A 21,391-nucleotide genomic window follows, 5' to 3' on the forward strand; every position below is an offset into this window, starting at 1 on the left:
AAAAAATGTTATTATCATCATTATTACGTAAAATCATTATATTTTGGTATAAATTAGCTTAATCAAGGTGAGTTACTACTCATCTTTATAAGTGTTTTATTTTTTTTAAATTTTGTTTCATAAAAAAATATCAATTACGAATAAATTGCAAAATATATATATATATAATATATATTTTGATAATTACTTGTTTGTGTAAATGTTTTGTGTTGATATCTTCATTCAAGAGTAAAGGCTTTTGATTTGATCAGTAAAGATTATACTTCATGTTCTTCCTCCAAAGTAATAGTGTGTTCCAATTGGTTCGTTTGATAATTATATTCTCGGAGGATTCGTATCTCCTCATCGTTCTTCTCGCGCATCTCCGCCATCTCTCTATAAGGTATAAAACATAGCCATTTGCTCAACTTTTGTCATTTTCTCGCTTGCCATTTGTCTTGTTACCTTTTGCTTGCTTTTACTCTATCTGAGCCCCACGGTGGGCGTTAATTGCACTTGTGTATGGACAAAAAAGAACCTAGATCCTCCTTACTTTTTCCTTCAAGTCTTCTCCTTTTGTTATCGGTGCTCGGTCAGGATGGACCTGAAAAATGTACTTTGACACTCAAGTAAGTACTATGTGTAAAGAGTGTATGTTGTGTAAAAGGTTTATTTATAATGTTTAGTCATGAACCTTATTGAATGGGTCAAATCAATCAAATATCAGCTGTTTTATAGCATGATTCCTGATTTATAAAGAGGTATATTGGTATATTGATGTCACCTGAATTTGGTAGGAAATAATCATAATTCGTAGGAAATTTCTACAATTATCACTGCTGTCATTTATTGAGCGTCTTTAATATATATTAATGCGATCAGTCGAACATCGAGATCGAGTGACATGGCTTGTTCGATACTGGACCGATACACCTTCTAACTAGGACAATTTTATGGAAATGAAGATAACTTCATTAAAATGTGACTCAATTTTTGATAATAACTATTTACAAGAACGAGAAAGGAGGAGAATGAAACATGGTTAAAAATTTCAAGTGAAAAGGAGTCCTAATTATAAGGTGTGACATACAAATAAACGTCTATCAAGACATATAACAATAAATAAAATTTTCATATGCAGTTAGATTGCTTATCTGTCCAAGATCACACTTCCACATGGAAACAAATAAATATCATAACATGTACGATGCATAGTTGTATTATAAGTCAAAGTTTAAACTAATGCATCATGGTGCCAAAAGCTCCTCACCATATGAATGTACGGAGGAGAGTCATTGTAGTCTTACCCTTCCAATCAGAAATAAAAGTTTAATCAACTAAAAACATAAGAAACAATTCCTCTCCCAAAGAGATGAACCAAAGAAGACACTACAACATTAACAAACTCCAGAAAGTAAACACATACCAAATTATTATCATGCCAGATTTAACCATAGACAATCAATGAACTGGCACAAGCTTGTCATCATCAATGAGTATTTAAAGACATTCTAACAAGTTGCCTTAGTTACGTGGGTACTGCGATCTTCTGCTCTTCATTACAGACATCCCATGACCTCTGTTCTCCAAATGATACTAGCCAAAAAGGATTCATAAGAATTTTCAATTCACGATCAATGATCTCATTAGATATCACTCGAACATTTTCTGGTCCATCCCCGTCAAAGGAACAAAAATGAGACCCAAACCATCCTCACCCAACCATGAATTATGTCGAAAATAAAATAAAATTTCAAAACAAGCGATTACTGAAGCTGTTAGAAACAAGTAAATTACTTACGAATACATTAAAAAATACCAATTTGTCAAACCAGAAGGGCACTATAACAGCAAATCTTATACTTCTTTCCAAAGAATCCCCATCTCCAGCACAGCTCATCACATATTATACACAGCACCAACCAGGGAACAACACCCGAAAGTGCCACATGCCTTCATGAGTAGAGACTAGTAACATAAAATTCCATATTATAGTTCACGCAGCTCTGGGCTCATTAAGTTATCAACGGGGTCAATATGGTAGAAAGACAATAGAGACTACTAGTTCACTTTAAGCTCACTACAAACCTGTTGGTAAAAATCAAAATCACATACAAACTATTTAATACAAAGAAAAAGAACAAAAAGAAGAACAATATAATTTAAATGTACGACATTGACAAATAAGCTGGTCTTGTGAGCTTTTGACATACAAGAAACATGACAGAACTTGAAACTTCAACTTCAAATCACAAAGGTGAAGCAATTCTGCTAGCAGCCTAACTCCGCACCTTCCCGCTTCCAAGCGTTAGTTCCAAATCATCCAATGCCACTTCATGAATTTTTTCCCCAACCCAAGGCATTACCTGCACTCCAATCTCTTCTGAACTCGTCCTCATCTCTTGGATTGAGTTATCAGGCACAATATGTGGAACCAAAGGTTTAACAAGATTGAAGGTTGGAGAAGTTGGCAACGTAGATGCAGAAGGGGCAAATGCTTGGAATTTCATCCACTGGCTAGACTCACAGGTGGAAGTATCAGACTCATCACATTCTGGAATAGTGGCTGGGGTGTAAAGGTGACGGTGCGTGGGGCTGGCAGGAGCAGAAGCTGCAAAGAGAGGGTAATTGAAGGAAGCCATGGATTCTTTGGCAATAGACTCCCACGTAGGAATTGGTTTCGGATTTCTTGACGTGGGTGATGACAGAGGCGGCGTGACAGGGGCACTGTTTGATATCCTCAGAGGAGGAAGAGACAGGGAGGCATTGCGAATGTATGGAATGAGGTTTGATACACTGTCCTTATCCACATCTAACCGAAACGGGCTTGGGAAAGAGGATGAAGAAGGGCTCACTTGGTATGAAGGAATTGGACTGGGATACGACGAAGAAAAAGGACTTGGGCTTTGTGAAGAACAAAAGGGAATGTTTCTCATCGAGCTCCCTGCACCATTGGCCAGAGGTGGCTTGCAACCCTATTCACCCAAAACACACAAAACTACGTTACCGAGGCAAATTAATCACCTTAACACCGACAATTTAGAGTGCGACAAAATTGAATCACATTAACACCAACAATTTCGAGTGCGACAAAAATTTAATCACATTAACACAAACAATTCCGAGTCTAAAGTAAGCAACTACAATAGTCTCAGTAGTTGATGAGAAAACCATCAGTTCATATTATATACATCACAGATAATCACGTTAACAATTAGGCTCTAAAGTAAGCAAAACTCTAATAATCTCAGTAATTGACAAGAAAATCATCCATTAACATTATCTGTAGATACACAATTTCTAGTTTTTCCATTTACAATTGCTATTATTTACTCTACCTACGAGATAAATCAATCAAGTTAACACACACCTCGCATATCAAAGTTGAATTCCGTTTTTGTTACATAAACAGGCTGAGATTTATTGCTACTTATCACTACCTATATTTACCGTATCTAATTAAGCATTAGTAGAAAGGATCAGAAAAATCCGAAAATTAAGTTAGAAATAACGAAAAAATGGCTATATATACTCTCTCGCTTCCAATTCCTGAGTGCAATGCAGCATAAACGGAAAGCTAAACGCACGGTTTGGCTGAAATGCAAAATCAAAAGTAAGATCCAGTGACGCTGTGACGGTTGGAATGTGTGATTTGATTTAACTCATTACCTTACGATAGGTAGTGCCGTCGTCTTCGACGCACCAACCAGCTTCGGCACAGAGCGCTTTGAGAACTTCGTTGTTGTCACAGTGCTTCGGCAAGTTATAGCTCCCCTGAGCTCGAAGTCCAGAGTATATTTTCGCCGCGATCGCTCTTCTCCTCCGTTCTCTCCTTCGGTTATTCTCTCTCTCTCTCCACGACGGTTTCCTCCGACTCGCCGCCGCCGCCGCAGCCGAAGTAGCTCCGTCGGAGGTCATTTTCCGGCGACGGAGAGTAGCGTGTGAGCGTCGCAGGCGATTCAAACCCGAGGAGAGTGCAACGCAACGGATTCACGAGTCACGAGGATCGCGCTTTCCTCCATTTGTCTTCGCTGGATGAGTGGAAGAAATGAAGAATCTGAAAAAGGTAGCACTAATAATACATTTATACCAATAATATTAATTATATTTTATGACTACAAAATATATTAAATAAATTATTGTTTTCATATATTGAAAAAATATAAATAAAGTTGATATGATAGGAGAGTACCTTTTGTGTTGCAGATATGTAGCATATAATAATTGTGCCCAAGAACAAATGTTCAAAACTAAACTAGTCAAATTCAATAAAAAAAAAAAGTTGAAAAACAAAAAAGATATTCAATTAAATTTATTTTAATTTTAGAACAAAATTTGAAACTAATTCAATCGAATGCGACTGAAATGGATAAAATTATATCCACTCCCTCAATAAAGAGTCAACTTCATTATTTTATTTTTAAAAAATGTTAAAATTAACAATTAATTTATAATTATATTTAAAACTGTCTGATATCTCACATCAACTTAACTATAAATAATTATATATAAAAAAAATACAAACTTCATATAATAAGATATGATAATTATTTAAAATTTATCCTAATAAAATTAGTTGAATTTTCTCGTTTATTATCTCTGTTTTTTAAGATTTTTATCTAATATATTTGATGGAGATCCCACGTCGATTGGAGATTAGAGCTTTTCATTGTATATAATTGGGTGCAAACCTCATAGCCGATTTTATGGGGTTGAGCTAGGCTTAAAGTCCACTTTGTAACATAGTATCATAGTCATTTTCGAGTAATCTCTAGTCGATGTGGGAAAACCGGCTCGTGAAGTTGAGATTTACACCCACTTATATACAATAAATTGTCCTTATCTCTAATAGTCGATGTGGAATCTCCATCAATATTATACATTGTTATTGAAATATTGTTATTGAAATATATTCGTAATTGGAGTATTTTTTGGTAAAAATGGGATGTTTCTTTGGTTTATAAATTTACATATTGAAATGTTTTAATTAAGACTTGAAAATTAATATCATCCAAATTATATTCTAAATTTATAAGTTAAGTTGCTTGGTTTTTTTAGTAAATTAATTTCTGTAATACACCCAAACCCCTCCCTCCAATAAATAATATTTAATCTTTCAAAGGACTGAGACATATTTTTCAATATATGTTATTATTCTATAAATACAATATATATTGCCTTATCTTATTTAGATAATTGAAAAGGGTGAAAATAAATTATTTTTGTATATTTAATTAGGTACTGTTTATTTATTCAAATTAAAAATGTTTGCTTTAGTCATTATTATAGTTTTTTTATGATTATACATTTAAAGAATGAAATTAAGTCTGAGTTGAGAGATTGATTTCAATTAAAGTTTTGAATATATTCAAATAAATTTTAATTTAATTATTTTATTATTATTGATCCTTTTAGTTTTCTGAATTTTCTTGTTTCCGTTGTATGATTCTTGAGAAAAATTTATTTCAATAAATTACATGTCAAACATTTTTTAACATATAAAAAAAAAATTATTACATGCTATTTATAAAATATTCTTAATAGTGTTGATAAGGTTTACCTTTTATATGAGTTTCAAAGAGAGAAACGTTATTTTTCAACCGTTAGATGTATCCAAGGCTCCCCAATGCTGCTGGAGAGAGGCTGGGAGGAATATTCCAGTGGTGAGAGTCGCACCTATGACTGTGAAGTCGATGTCTGCGCGTTGCAGGATTTGAGGTTGGATGAAGATTGAACGGTTGAGATTGTTCAGCGGCGCGGGGGGTTGTGAAATGGGGCCCAGTGGAATGCGAGATGTGACGCGTGGAGGCATTGCATTCCATGTGGAATGCTTTCTCTGATAAGCTAATTATTAATGGAAGTGGGACCCACAACTGAAGATCATCAATGATTCAAAACACAATGATTCGTCTCTGTAACAAAAAAAAAATTATATTTCAATCCCTTATGTATTATTACAATTATTTATTTTTTTAATTTTAAAAAAAATCAAATATATTGAATCGTATTAAAAAATAATATTGAATTTTTAAAAAAAATTAACAATCATTTATTACTAATTTCAATTATTTTTTCTTAAATATTTGATTTTTTTTTTTATCAATAAAAAGTGAATAATATTTCCTTATACAAATATTTGCCTCTATTAGAAACGAAAAATATAAACACCTTAATTAATATCTTATTTAATATTAATTACTTCATTATTAATGAGTAAAGTTATTTTAAGTTTTTTGTTAAAAAGTGAATATTTTTGTAAATCTGTAACCTGGTATTTTATTCAATTCTATTTAAATAAAAAATAAAAGAGTGAAATTTGATTGAAAATAGATATTGTGTGGTGAAACTTTGAAGACCCTTCAAACTGTGGTCATTGATTTGTGCTAGAAACGGCGAAAAGTTTTTCCTTTATCTTCTTTCTTTTTGGGAGTGTTTGAAACCTTTTCTTTTTCCATATTCTCTTTGGTTGGTCAAAGATTGAAGCTAAAAAGATATATTATTTTGATGTGTAAGTTCATGTTGTGGAAATTAGATAAATCATAGTGCATAATTAGTATACTCGTGGTTATTATGCATAGACAATTTCCACTTATTAATTTTAACAAAATTTGTGTTTCAAGTGATTAGATAAAATTGTGTGTGTGTATATATATATATATATATATATATATATATATATATATATATATATATATATATATATATATATTCTACTTGTTTCGTTTAAAAAATTACAACTTATTTTGAAAAGTATCAAATTATGGGTGGTAACTTTTCAGAATGACAATAGTGTGTGCAAGTACATGTTTTACTTTTCCATCACCATTATCATCTTTATCTTTATATTTAATTTGAATCTATATTTAATTTTTCTATAACTTTTTATGTAAACTATTTTTTAATGAATTAGAAATAAAAGAACATTTTCTTCAATCGGTCTGTTTTTTCTTTTTTTCTTTCGAATTAACTCTTTTTTTATCTCTCACTTCTTTTCTTCTCTTTTTCGTGATTTTCGGGCTCTTCCGCAAAAGGTATTCTGACGCTCGAATAAGAATTTGGTGTTCGACACTCATTGTAATAAGTACGGGATGATGACATATTTGATTCTTAGAATTTGTGCTTATTTATAGGATTATCATAGACTCTTTGTTATTGAGCATGATTAGGGATTTGAATCATAATTAAGAATGTATTACCTAGTGATTGATCATTGATTCGTTAATCATTTGTTTGATTGTAATGATTTTGATTGTATCGGTCGATTTTGACTGGATGTTGGGTCTTCACTCGGTCGTACGGATCCGACCGGTAATTAAACAAAATAAAATATTTATATTCAAAACATTTTAATATTGCTTTTAACTATTTTTGTATTATTTTGTTATTGATTTAACTTATGTGTTTATTGTTAATAATATTGTTTTAAAATAAAATAAAAAAAACATAAACCTCTATTTTGTATCAATCTCTTCCATGCACTATGTTCTTCCTTCATTACATTTTTTTTCTTCTTCTATCGTAGAGATTCCTTCAAACTTCTTGTGTGAATATGACCCACTTAAGTGAACAGATGATTCACTTGAATAAAAGTTCTTGTGTCTTCCTCTTAATGATCCAGTTTCGTTTGAAGGAGAATTATTCATCTTTTTTCACAAAATAAAAATAAAAAATAAAAAAACAAATTAAAACACAAAATCACAATAAAAAATAAATTTCAGCTAAATATAACTTAAATAATATAATGAAAGAAGAATAGTAGAGTTTGGTGTTGTCTTTTTTTTCATTTTCTTAAGATATTCATTATTTTAAAAATGTAATGGTCTACTAAAAAGTTGCAAAACCTCCTTATATTATTATCATTAACTCGTATTGTAATGTTCCATAATGAGTACTAATTGTTATTTTGCAAAATTGAAAGTATTTGGTCAAACCATTACTGAGGTGTGTTGGTTATTAATTAAGATTTTATTATTATTAATTCTGATTTTATTACCCTTAAACTATTTTACTGATATTATTACATTAATGGTCAATTTAGAGACATGTTAGTATTCTTATTTTATAGCTTAGCTTTTAGTAATTGTAATTTTATTACATATATTATTGAAGTAATTTATGGAATCGCCAATTTTTGTATTTAAGTTGTGCGAACTCAATACAAGTAATGAATGAACATATAATTAAATTAAGATATATTTACAAATTACATTTAGATTCAAATCCACAATTTAAATAAAATTTTGTGTAAACATATAATTAAAAATATTTATATATGTTTTATTACCCTTATTTTTGATACTTAGCAATATGATTATATTAAATTTTATAAAATTGTTATAATCAAAGAATATATTAACTATATAATTAAAAAAATTAAGTTATTATGTTTTATTTAAAGTAATTATTAACTATGTAATAGTTAATTTATATAATATTATAATTATGTTAATGAATATATCGAATCGGGTAAGTTTAAGAACTAAACTATTTTTATGAGAATTTGTCAGAAAGATGATGCATTATGGAAATTGCTTTCGGTGGATTTTCTTTTTGCATTCTTAAAAAATTAAATTAATACGGAAATAAATTTTTTTTTAAGTTAAGCTGGAACCAACTAAAGACAGAGAGATAGGTGAAGGAACATAAAAGATATCAGCAAAAAAAATCAAATAATAAATATCAATTTAAATTCTACACAGAATTTTATTTATTTTAAGAAGTTTGGTAGTACGATGTACAATCATTTAGTACATTGCTAGAAATGGCCTTCTATATAATTTAAAAGTTATATTTAAGGTAATAGAGAAAAAAATTATATTAAAACTCTTGAACAAGATCTCATTGGAAGCATAAATAATATATAAAAATTACTTATAACAAATAATTTTAAATTAATTAAAAATATTTTTTTTCATAATATTTAAATAAATATAAATTTTATTTTATAATATTAAATTAAATTCTAATAAAATATACACAAGTTAATAGACCCGAAGATGAAAACGATGTATTGAAGATTTTTAAACACATAATTAAAAAAATAATAATTAAATTTTCTACTAATTAGTATTAGCTTATATTTGAAGTAAAAGTAATAAAAATTAGCTATTGAAAAAAAAAATTATAATTTTTTTTTAATTCTTTTCTCTTGAGTCACACCTAACAAACCCAAAACTTTGATGGAAAGTTAAGTGGCTCATTTCCCGAAGCAACCCATCCACCCACAATTTCTCTAGCAAATAGCTTTATACATTGGGGATGTTCGCACATGGACAGGCTCCTTTAGTAGATCTGGCCAAATTAATAGGAAGAAAAATAACCATTAAAATAATGTACAACTGAAAGTATAAATTATTTAGCTCTCATTTAAATTAAATTTCCCACTTATTGGAAAAAAACAAAAAATTTAAATATATTAAACTTTTTCATAAGTTAATACTGAGTTATGCATGGTAAAAAAGATAAATAAAATCAACTTTAGTAAAAGTTTAAGTAAAGAAGTTTTCTTTAACCTATGTTAGAAGAAAAAGAGAGAAAATTATGTATATTGTTACTGCTCACGACACAAGTAGCACAGAAACTTATATACAGAAAAATCTTTAGTGCATATAACTGAAAGCAGTTAATGATCTCAACATATATGTACCTTGAACATTTTCCTGTGTATCCTCATCAAATGTGCTTTGTTGCAGGAAACTATGGCCCTTCCAATTTGGCTATATTAAATATAAAGACCACCTCAAAGGAAGAAAGATAAGATCCAACCAAAAAAATGCAAACTAGCAACCCATCCCCAATTAACCATGACTTATATGAAAATAAAACAAAGCTAAAAAGACAAAAAGACATTACTGAAACTCTCCGAATAACAAATAAATAACCCAAGACTACATTAAGAACATTCTGAATTGCAAAATCAGAAGGACAATATTACAGCAATCCCCAAGGCACCTTCATGGAACTTTGTTTTTCTTTCCAAAGACATCCCCTGCACAGCTCATCACATATAATACAATCCACTAACCAGGGAACAACACCCCAAACTACCACATGACTTCATCAGTATAGACCAGAGACATGATTCCATATTGAATACGATAGTTCATGCCGCTCTGAGCTCAATAACTATCAAAGGGGTCAATAAGGTAGCAGGACGACAGAGACAACTGTTGACTTTGCACTAACTACAAAACCTGTCGGTAAAAATAAAATCACAGACAAACTATCTGATAATATGAACAAGAACATAAAGAAGAATAACAAAATTTAAATGTAACATTACAAATAAGCAGGTTTTGTGAGCTTTTGACAGATAATAAGCTTCACAAAACCCGAAATTTCAATTTCAATTTCAAATCACCCACCACAGCACCTAACACTTAGCACATATGCCTGGTGAGCCTTTTTGAATAATAGCTGATTTAGCCATGAAGGGAGGAGGTGAAATTCTCATTTCTACATTTTACCCAAGCCATGGAAGGAGATTATTTTCTGCATAAAATGCCCACAACATCTGATAATTCCAGTTCCCAATAATAACTCTAGTCTTTTGTTTTCCCGATAAAATGCTTGCACCAACGAAACTGGATGAGGTAGTCATACATAACTTCTCCAGCTCTAACACCAGGTTGAGTCAACAACCAACCAGCAAAAAACTCCTGTGATCTCATTTGGGATAATTCTGCTAGCAGATTAACTCCGCACCTTCCCACTTCCAAGTGTGAGTTCCAAATCATCCAATGCCACTTCATGAATTTTTTCCCCAACCCAAGGCATTACCTGCACTCCAATCTCTTCTGAACTCGTCCTCATCTCTTGGATTGAGTTATCAGGCACAATATGTGGAACCAAAGGTTTAACAAGATTGAAGGTAGGAGAAGTTGGCAACGTAGATGCAGAAGGGGCAAATGCTTGGAATTTCATCCACTGGCTAGACTCACAGGTGGAAGTATCAGACTCGTCACATTCTGGAATAGTTGCCGGGGTGTAAAGGTGACGGTGCGTGGGGCTGGCAGGAGCAGAAGCTGCAAAGAGAGGGTAATTGAAGGACGCCATGGATTCTTTTGCAATAGACTCCCATGTAGGAATTGGTTTCGGATTTCTTGACGTGGGTGATGACAGAGGCGGCGTCACAGGGGCACTGTTTGATATCCTCAGAGGAGGAAGAGACAGGGAGGCATTGCGAATGTATGGAATGAGGTTTGATACACTGTCCTTATCCACATCTAACCGAAACGGGCTTGGGAAAGAGGATGAAGAAGGACTCACTTGGTATGAAGGAATTGGACTGGGATACGACGAAGAAAAAGGACTTTGGTTTTGTGAAGAACAAAAGGGGATGTTTCTCATCGAGCTCCCTGCACCATTGGCCAGAGGTGGCTTGCAACCCTATTCACCCAAAACACACAAAACTAAGTTACCATTTGCAAATTAATCACATAAACACCAACAATTGAGAGTTTACAGTTGAAGAGAAAATCATAAGTTCATATAATTCAGTCACAAATGAATCACATTAACACTAACAATTTAGACGAGAGAAACTCCACAAGTCTAAGCTGTTCATGACAAAATCATCAATCACACTGACACTATTTAGGGTGTGTTTCAAATTTAAGCAAAAATCAAATTATTTCAATAATATCTAGAGTCAGTTTTGTTTTTTAAATTGCCAAAAAACGATTCAACTTACAGATAATTAAATTCTCAGGAACTATCCCTTGTTACATGAGAGGAAAGTGTATATCAAGGTGCTTTTTTTAATATAAGTTACAAATTTTAATATTTATAAAAAAATTATTTTTATCTGAAAATAATAACGTTATTTTTCAGGAAAAAAAATCATTTTACAAATTTCAACTATTTGTCCAACATCATAATAGAGAGATTGCAAAGAATTATTCAAATAAAATAAAATAGACATAATAATAAGAAACTAAAGTGAACAAAACTCGAGTAATCTCAAGAGATGAGAAAATCATACAATTCATATACAATTCATTTCTTCCATTAACAATTAATATTGTTTTACTGGTAAATCCAACAATAATTGACACACAACTATAGAGCATCAAAGTTCGATTCGATTCAGTTTTTGGTATATCAACAAACAGAGATTTATCATTACTTGTATACTTTCCGCATCTAAATACGCAGTTAAGGATTAGAAAATCCGATAATTAAGTTAGAAATCTTCGTTTAACAAGAACGATGAGTAACTGAACCTTCTTCCTCGCTTCCACTTCCGAACATCAAATTCGCAATGCAGTATGAACGGAAAGTTAAACGTACCGTTTGATATAGATGCAAAAGTAAGATCCAGTAACGCTGTAACAGTTAAAATGAGTGTGATCCGTTTCAATTTTGATTTTATTACCTTGCGATATGTGGTTCCATCTTCTTCGACACACCAACCAGCTTCTGCGCAAAGCGCTTTGAGAACTTCGTTGTTGTCGCAGTGCTTCGGCAAGTTATAGTTCCCCTGAGCTCGAAGTCCAGTGTATATTTTCGCCGCGATCGCTCTTCGCCTTCGTTCTCTCCTTCGGTTATTCTCTCTCTCTCTCCACGACGGCTTTCTCCGACTCGCCGCCGCCGCCGCAGCCGCAGCCGAAGTAGCTCCGTCGGAGGCCATTTTCCGGCGATGGAGACTAGCGTGTGCGCGTCGCAGGGGATTTATACCCGAGTATGCAACGGAACGAGTTCACGAGTCACGAGGATCGCGCTTTTCTCCAATTGTCTTCGCTGGATGCGTGAAAGAACGAAGAATCTCATAAAGATAATTTCTGACCAGGAATATTTTCCGGTGCGGAAAGCCTCACCGCAGATTGTGGGGCCAATGTGTGAACGCTGTTGGATTTAATTTTCGATTAGAGATTGAACGGTTGCGATTGTTCGGCACGCGAAAGGGGTGTGAAGTGGGGCCCAGTGGAATGCGAGATGTGACGCGTGGAGGCGTTGCATTCCATGTGGAGTGCTTTCTCTGATAAGCTAATTATTAATGGAAGTGGGACCCACAACTGAAGATCATCAATGATTCAAAACACAATGATTCATCTCTGTAACAAAAATAAGAAATGTATTATTATTACAATTATTTATTTTTTAATTTGAAAAAAAAATCAAAACTACTTTTTTTTTTTGTTTTATTGAATTTAATAATTTATCTTATAAGGATAAGTGCATGTACTTACTACTAACACCAACTACTATTATTGTATAACATTAATTAAAAAAACTGATAAAACAATTCTTGTATTAATTAAAAGCATTGTAACTGCATATCAATAATTAAAACTTACATATGTATAAATAAAGTTAGTTAATAACATTAATTATATTGATTTCAGATTAAAAATATTTTAAAATTTCTTTGAGGTCAATAATTTTGAGTGTGGGAAATATTAAATTCTGAAAATAAAATCCATAAAAAAGTTAATATATCTTCTGTTGCTGAGATTTTTTTTCAGATAAAGTGGAAAAATCTGTACTATGCAGGCTGCATATTGCAGTCACTCCTTACTTGCTTCTTACTTCAGCAAAATACAATTAAATAAATTATCTTTTTTTATTTATTTATCTGATTTACTCATTCCTTTCACCCTTCCAAATAAAGAGAAAATAATTTTTTATTTTTTTTCTTTATTATGTATTTAAGTAATACATTTTTCAGTATATTTCTACGAAGTAAACTTTAAGCCTAACTCAACCCCATAAAAAAAAAATCGGCTCAATGAGATAAGGATTGCACCCACTTATATACACTGAAAAATTCTAATTTCTAGTCGATGTGAGATCTCCAACAACAAATGTAAAAAAAACTAGCAATTTTTTTAATAAAAAATAGGTATAAAATAAGCATGATTTGAATTAGAGATGTGTAAAGTAGCCTTGTTTAAATGAATAAATAAAATCACGTAAATTAAAATTGATTTATACATTGTTTTTTAATAAAAAAATGATTTCTCTGAAACTAAAATGCACAATTGAATTTTATTTTATGAAAGAATTAAATTAAATTTTTAAGTGTTTATGAAAAATTTCATTCTAATAGAATAATATATAATTAATGTATAAAAGAGTTTTCAAATATCAATGGTTGAAAAGGAATAAATGAATAGAAAATGCAGACTTAATCTAAAAAAAATGAGGCATTTTAAAATTAATAAAATAAATTACTATAATTATTATATTCGAAATACGATGTTTCTTTTCAATAAAGAGAGAAAGGCATAATAAATCTAAAGAATATTTTTTTTTTGTAAAAAAATAAATTGGTTACTATTTATTACCAATTATTTTCTGTTAAATAGTTACAACTAAAAAAGCACCTTAACCTAGTCCTGGTCGTACTTAATAATTCACATCGTGGCCATTACTTCACCTCATTTTTGCTAAAATTAGCAAATCATTTAATTAATACTAAGTACATTGTTAATTACTTCGTTGTTTGTTTAAATATAATGGTATCCCAAATCTTAGTTGATTATAATTAATCATATTTTTTGTTTTTTGCTTTAACTCTTAAAAATAAGATGAAAAGAATATTACATTTGGTATTCTTTAATTGAAAAGAGATATTATGTTTGGTCAAATTGATGACCCTTGAAACTGTCGTCATCGATTTGGACCAAGAACGGCGAAAAGCTTTTCTTTTTCCTTCTTTCTTTTTGGAGTCTTTGAAACTTTTTCTTTTTTCCATATTCTCTTATGTGGGTCCATAATGAAGCTACCAAAAACTCATGGACAATTTCTTCCTCCACCCCATGCTTTCTTCCTGCACCTCCATTGACAACTTTGGTTTTTTCCTCATTTCTCTTCATTAACATTCTTTTTTCCCCTTCTTCTCGATTCTAAAATTTCAAATATAGAATTCAAATATAACTTTGTATTTCAGATATTTTCTAAATTAAAAAATACCTTTCAAATTCTAGAATTTAAAATACAACTTTATTTTTCAAATGATCAAGTTCATAATGTATTTTTCAGACTAAAAAATATCTTTCAAACTTTAAAATTTGAAATAAAAAATTGTATTATGTACATTTCTAGAGTTTGAAATGTATTTTCGTACTCTAAAATTTTGAATACAAAATTGTATTCCTAATTCTAAGGTTCAGAAGATTTACTAATTATACAATTTTGAAATGAAAAAAAAAACACCTTTCACTAAAGGGTAATTTTAAAATTAGGGTAATTTTAAAATTAAAAGATTTATGGAGGTGCAGGTAGAAATTAAAATAAGTATTTGTCTTAGTACAGGTAAAGGTTTGGTCTTAAATTTATACAAAGTTTCGTTGTGCTTCCTTTGCATACTCTAATTGGATTTTGAATCCTATGGATTGTATGAGGTTGTTTGTTTAATACTTTATTGTGTTTGGTTTAGTTGTTCCTTAGTTAATCTGGTAGGTGTTTCTTGCTAAAAATATGGGAAAGTGTTTGCTCTTTATGTATTAGGAGTGGACCAACCCTAAAGTGGTCCACATTTATTTATTTTTTATTACTGATAAAAAATAAAAAATAAAAAATTGAGAAACTCATTTTGAGCAATTTAGATGAATCTAAGTAAACCATACAACATAAGTAGCATTAGTGTACTCTTGGATATAGAGGCACAACTGAAAACCCTTGCATGATAAGAAAATAATGTGTAAATTTCACAAAATTTGTCACTCAAGTGAATAGATAAAACTACTCTAACAGACTCAACGCTGCTTATGAAATAAATACATAAAAAAAAATTGCATTAAACTACAACTTACTGATAGCGCAAAAATGTTTACATTAGGACTCTTTAAACAAAATCCCATCGAATAAGCATTACATATCCCAGAAATGAGAAACTTTTCCCTGCCAATGTTAAAGACCACACTCTCACTGTCGAAGCAGAGCTTCAGTGCGTCTTTCTTTCTTCCCGTACCCACAGAAAAGAAGGTGAAAAAGAGTTACATTCAGAAGGGATCACGTTACTCATTCACAGAAAAGAAAAATGACAATAGATCATAACCAAGGACAGAATCTTTTTTCGGTTTTTGCACCCAAACTGTTGCAATTCACTTTTAAAATTACTAGAATGAAAAAAAGAATAACAAAGAAATCATTTTATGAAATCATGTCAAAATACTCAACACGATTTCAGACCACTCAAAATTAAGCATGAAGATTTCTTTAAAATGAAGTTGTGACTACGAGACAGCACTTCTCTATAGTCGTAAATGAATATTTTTTGCCCATTCTAGAGAATTGCACCGGTTTGGTGCAAAAACCTCTTTTCCTTAGGAATCACTTAACCGTCTTTTTGACAAAATATTTAGAATCTTGAAAGTAGAGGGGTTCATTTCCCCAAGCAACCCATCCAGCCAAAATTTCTCTAGCAAATAGCTCTATACATCGAGGAGGTTTGAGTCCAGGAACGTGCTCCACTAATAAATCTGACCAACATTCAGAGGAAGAAAAATATTCATTCAAATCATGTCTAACTTTTAGTGCAACTGATTGTTTATAAATTTAAAACACCACATTAGACAGACAAGGGTACCTGCAATTGGGGGTTTCCTTGAGTAATCCCCGGGAATGCTCATAATCACCCGATCGTTCTTCACAGGTTTAAATTCTGATAGATTATCAGTATTATTTACCTAGAAAGGAACAAAAGGGCACAACTGAGTGCTATGAACAGAAGGAGGATGTCTAATAGTTAGAAGGCTTAATAAATAAACATCGCAAAATCTGACCTTCCCAGGACTATATCCCAAGATAAGGCATTCATATGGCCTATGATGGAAGAGATCTAAATCACAAATCAAGGATCCGTTTTCTTTCACCTGCAATTGACAACAAATTATAACAGCGATTGGAAACACGTCATAAAATTATATGCCAATTGCCAAGGAAAGGGGTAGTAATTGAGTAGAGGAAACACCTTTAACCAATAAAAAGTAGCAGCATAGCTGACTCCCCAGGCAGGAAAAAGCTCACTCTCAATGAAAGAACGTAGCTTCTCTCTGTTGGTCACCCATAAGGCTACAAGTGCTCCTTCAGTGTGAGTGAGTTGCTTAATAGGAAGGGATAAAAAATACCTGTTGGGCAAGGTTTGGTACCTACATTGATGACATTGCAATCAAGTTCTTTAAAATAAGCTGCATTTTATGAACCAATTTTTGAAATGAGTAACAGTTATTGAACTCATCAATGAGTCACAAAGCTATTACTGTTTATATTATATATGTTACAGATATATATATCACATTCAATAATGAATTAGGCCCCTCCCCCAAATTCCAAGAAAGAATGAAAAACAAGTTTCAACCCTCTTCATAGATTCATTAGAGAGAAATGTATCCGAACAATAAAGATCAAAGTGAAGCATGCATATCCTTTAAGGCAATGCAGGGATGAATTACACCTCACACGGAAAACTTCACTTTAATAAGACATTATATGATGCATGAAATTTGAAAACATTACATCAATAAAACACATGACTTTTAACATACCTTGATTTCTGGTGGGCACTTGCATTTTCCCAAGGTGGATCCACCATTATGAGGTTGAAACCAGCATCAGCGTGAGCTGCATAAATTAATCAAACAAAAGTGCAATAAAAAATTATACCCTCATTGCTAAACCACCTTAACACAAAAGCTACCCTAAAAAATGCCACAAAGAATCTTCGCAACAGGGTTGACTGATAAGATCAAGCAATTAAATATTATACCCTCACTACTTGATCACTTTAACACAAAAGGTACCGTAAAAAATGACACAGAATTTCCGCAAAAGAGATTTTGCTGATAAGATCATACAGGCAGTGCAGAATTAGCTTCCATCTAACATAATTCAATTACAGTCAAGGTAACCATTACCATATCATGGAACTTTTGAACATTTATTCAAAGACATAAAAAAGAATGACAATGACACGTAATTAGAAACATCAACAAGTAAGGTTCCTGTTTTTTTTTCATGAAAGTGATTGTGGCATAACAGTAAACGCATACATTTTGGTATCAATGAACAAGACAGTAGCTAAGAGGTACCAAGACATGTAACAAGAAATAAAATTGAGTTTTATATGCAACCATTACCAGGAATTAGATTGCGAATCTGTCCCAGATCAGACTTCCACATATGAAAACAAATAAATATTATGAATGTAAGATACACAGCATTGGACCAAGATTTAAAAGTTTAATAAACTAAAATCCTAAGAATCCTCAACAAATAAAGTGAGCCAAAGAAGAGATTACGATAGATACAATCTTTGAAAAGTGAACATATCCCAACTACAACACCATGCAGGTTTTAACATACCATGTAAAAGCAGCTCTCCCGAGGCATTATATAAGGATTGCTCAAAATTTCAGCTACTGCATCATCTTGGGTGTCATTAGCAACCACATTATTAAAAGCACGGAGTACCTTCTGTACACATTGCCCACTGGGAAAATCTGAGAAACCAAAGAATTACATTTATTATGCAATAAGCTTTTGTTCACCAGCAAACTTCACACAATCCAACTAACAAAGACTCAAGCATTATGCCAATGATGACAGAACTAACTCAATCTACTACTTAACCACCACAGATAAATTTTTCTACTAATACTTAGAAATAAGAACATAAAATGAATTGAGTTACTCTCACAAGTTAAAACCAACTTATGCACTTCTCTAACTTCTCCAAAAGTTTAACGGCAAGTAGATTTTAACACGAGAGAAGCCCAATTAATTTCTTCGCCTATGAATCTCTTCAAATACATTTTTCCATAATGGGAAAATAAAATGAGAAGAAAAAAATAAAGTATGTTACTCTAAAAGCTAATATTAACCTACTAACAAAGAACGTAGCATTTCAAGAATGCCATTTTACTTTTTCTTATTTTCTTTTCTTGTGAGTTTTTATGAAAAAATTTAACTAACAACACCGTTATTTCATTCACTTTCCGAACAGTTTTTCCTCCATTTCATTAAAAAGTTTTCAAAACAATAGCAAGGTGTTCCTATTTCATTGCATATTTAACTTGTAATTAGTAATAGTAACCCAAACAAGGCATTACCACAAGGAATGTTGATAGAACAAAAAACACTCACCATCTAGATCCTTTGGGAGCGGGTGAGGGTCAGCGTCAGTGTCACTGACACGTAAGCTTAGCGTTACCTCAAGTTGAGGCGCCACGTGTCCCAGGTCAACGAAAGAGCGTTGACCACCGTCACACTCCCTCGTTGAGCAACTCGATTCACTCTTCAGAGCTTTCAAAGCATTCAACACTTCAGTCGATTTCAGCAAACACTCGTGCGCCGCCAACAGCAGTGGCCTCGCTTCCTGCACAACCCACACGTGCCAACACAATTAATTAATTAATAATTAATTACAGTCACAAATAATAATAATAATAATGATAACAACAATATACTCCGTTATTACCTGGTGACGCTGTAGAGCGATTAGCTCTCTCTCGTTCAATGGTCGAGATTCTCTGCGTCTCCGTTTCCGTTTCCTGAGAGAGGAAGTAACGGTGGAGCTGACGGAGTTGGGAGTTGTTTGGGTTTTGAAGAAGCGAGAATAGTATGTTGAAGGAGAAACGCTGAATCGGTGGTAAAAACGGTTGAGAACGCGGACGGAATCCACGAAAACGGCGTTTGAATCATCGAAGGAGTATACACCAGATTCGTAAAACGACGAAAGCTTGTGCGAGTTGTGTTCTCCTTCCATGCCTTGAGTCACAGACTCCACGCCCCCTGCGAGTAAGTGCGAGCGTGAACAAATGGGTTGGGCTTTTAAAATTGACTGGATGTTGGGCTTTTAAAATTCGACTAGTTTACTGCTTCTTCCTGCACTCCATCCCTTCTTTAGCCACCTCCCTAATAAACTTGATTTTACCATTATGCCCTTTAATAAATAAAATTAACAAAGCACAAGCAGCGCCCAAACTCCAAAATTCTCGTTGAATCACTCTTCAACCATTAACCTTCTTCATCCAGCATAGACATTCAAAAAGGTTAGTTCGGAATTCTTGAATTATAATTATTTTAAAGCATGAATATTTCTCTTTAGTTCTTATAACATCCTTGGTTAGATTCTTAAATAGGTCCGGATTGTATAGTTTATAAGTCAAATTTTAACACTAAAATGAATTTTGGATTATGAAATTTAAAAAGTATATTTGAAGTTCTAAATAACTTTTAGATTGTGTAATCTATGAGTCAAACTTTAATAGCAAAATAAATTTTGAATTATGTATTCTGTAAAACATAATTGAAGTTCTAAAATGGTTTATGGATTTTGTAATCCACAGTTCACTTAATACAGGATTACACAATCTAGAAGTGTGAGTTTGGTTCGTTTTGGATCCGGTATACGTTTGGATTAACTAATCCGGAGCACTTTAATATAATCTTTCTCTTCCAGATTATATAATAAGGAACTTAGTCCCGAACCAGAAAAACATTCCATATTACAATAATGCAGAACATAGTGTTCAATTATGGATTGAATAATCCATAATGTTATTTTGAACCCAAAACTGATTTTCGTATTTTGTAATCCAGAACATGATTGGTTTGCACTAATTGTTACGAATTGCGTGATTCGTTAATTCAGCAGATTAACCAATCCGAAAATAAAGTATTTAAGACAATGGATTGAAGACTTACCGAGAATGATGAGTAAACCACAAAGAACATCACCACAACAACACTGTCAGCACCACCATCACCATTACCATCACAATGCACCTCGAGAAGGAGCACTGCCACCATTTCCACAATAACAAGCACCAAGGACCTTCTTTATTTTGATGGAAGTAACAATTGGAAATAATTTATATTCACTTACTGAGAATAGTGTATTCTCTCAAAATTTATTTCTCCCATGATAGATACTAAAAAAGAAGATTCAAGAAATGAAATGTGTTTTTTTTTTCTTTTAAAATAGTTAAATAGTGACAAAGAAATTTCTCAATGAAAAAGAAAGTTTACGCAGTGTTCGTAATTTTAATATTCTACTTTATGTTTTCCATTTTATGTGATTTTTTTAAAACCATTTTAATTTCGAGAATTTTTGGTAGATCCTCCTCACTTGTGAAGTTGAAACCAGAAAAGACAACATAAATTAATGAAACAAAAGCCAAATTAAATACCAAATACAAGACCCTGGTTATGTTCGGATTCACGGCCAGACGGAATATACTGTGAAGAAGATCTGTTGAACTGATCTTCATCATCCAAATCAAAGTCATAGTTCTCTCCATCTTCACTTATGTCGTCCACGATATCTCTAATTATTGATTTTTCATGTTCCCTTAGTGACAACTTTGCATAGGCACAAAACGAAAAAGTTACTCACACTATTGCAACTTTAATTACAAGGACATGCATCACAACTTGATTTTCTCACAAGCAATGTTTTTCTTCC

At 32.1% G+C, this 21,391-nt stretch overlaps 3 protein-coding genes across 3 annotated transcripts; all 3 read right to left on the minus strand.

Annotated features, from left to right (window-relative positions):
* Positions 1-2,044: 2,044 nt before the first annotated feature.
* Positions 2,045-4,061, minus strand: LOC137816432 (protein BRASSINAZOLE-RESISTANT 1-like). Its single transcript, XM_068619567.1, has 2 exons — positions 3,649-4,061; positions 2,045-2,954 (listed from the first exon to the last, which is right to left on the minus strand). The coding sequence occupies exons 1-2, from the start codon at positions 3,895-3,897 to the stop codon at positions 2,259-2,261; spliced, it is 945 nt and encodes a 314-aa protein (XP_068475668.1). The 5' UTR covers positions 3,898-4,061; the 3' UTR covers positions 2,045-2,258.
* A 5,766-nt stretch (positions 4,062-9,827) lies between these two features.
* LOC137816433 (protein BRASSINAZOLE-RESISTANT 1-like) lies at positions 9,828-12,730 on the minus strand. The gene is made up of 2 exons (XM_068619568.1): positions 12,356-12,730; positions 9,828-11,367 (listed from the first exon to the last, which is right to left on the minus strand). Exons 1-2 carry the CDS (start codon positions 12,608-12,610, stop codon positions 10,672-10,674), a joined length of 951 nt encoding a protein of 316 aa, XP_068475669.1. The 5' UTR covers positions 12,611-12,730; the 3' UTR covers positions 9,828-10,671.
* Positions 12,731-15,690: 2,960 nt separating this feature from the next.
* Positions 15,691-19,725, minus strand: LOC137816434 (methyltransferase-like protein 2). Its single transcript, XM_068619569.1, has 9 exons — positions 19,403-19,725; positions 19,069-19,300; positions 18,289-18,425; positions 18,063-18,096; positions 17,472-17,547; positions 16,898-17,075; positions 16,710-16,799; positions 16,514-16,613; positions 15,691-16,406 (listed from the first exon to the last, which is right to left on the minus strand). The coding sequence occupies exons 1-9, from the start codon at positions 19,688-19,690 to the stop codon at positions 16,258-16,260; spliced, it is 1,284 nt and encodes a 427-aa protein (XP_068475670.1). The 5' UTR covers positions 19,691-19,725; the 3' UTR covers positions 15,691-16,257.
* Between the last annotated feature and the right edge of the window lie 1,666 nt (positions 19,726-21,391).

This window comes from Phaseolus vulgaris, chromosome 1, assembly GCF_000499845.2.
Source record: "Phaseolus vulgaris cultivar G19833 chromosome 1, P. vulgaris v2.0, whole genome shotgun sequence".
Taxonomy (NCBI): Eukaryota; Viridiplantae; Streptophyta; class Magnoliopsida; order Fabales; family Fabaceae; genus Phaseolus; species Phaseolus vulgaris.

Coding starts and splice junctions, on each gene's coding strand:
- LOC137816433 (XM_068619568.1), bottom strand. CDS start 12,610: ATGGCCTCCGACGGAGCTACTTCGGCTGCGGCTGCGGCGGCGGCGGCG. Junction 11,368..12,355: donor ATGGAACCACATATCGCAAG/GTAATAAAATCA, acceptor TTGGGTGAATAG/GGTTGCAAGCCACCTCTGGC.
- LOC137816434 (XM_068619569.1), bottom strand. CDS start 19,690: ATGGAAGGAGAACACAACTCGCACAAGCTTTCGTCGTTTTACGAATCT. Junction 17,076..17,471: donor AGTGCCCACCAGAAATCAAG/GTATGTTAAAAG, acceptor TCATCAATGTAG/GTACCAAACCTTGCCCAACA. Junction 16,800..16,897: donor CTACTTTTTATTGGTTAAAG/GTGTTTCCTCTA, acceptor TGTCAATTGCAG/GTGAAAGAAAACGGATCCTT.
- LOC137816432 (XM_068619567.1), bottom strand. CDS start 3,897: ATGACCTCCGACGGAGCTACTTCGGCTGCGGCGGCGGCGGCGAGTCGG. Junction 2,955..3,648: donor ACGGCACTACCTATCGTAAG/GTAATGAGTTAA, acceptor TTGGGTGAATAG/GGTTGCAAGCCACCTCTGGC.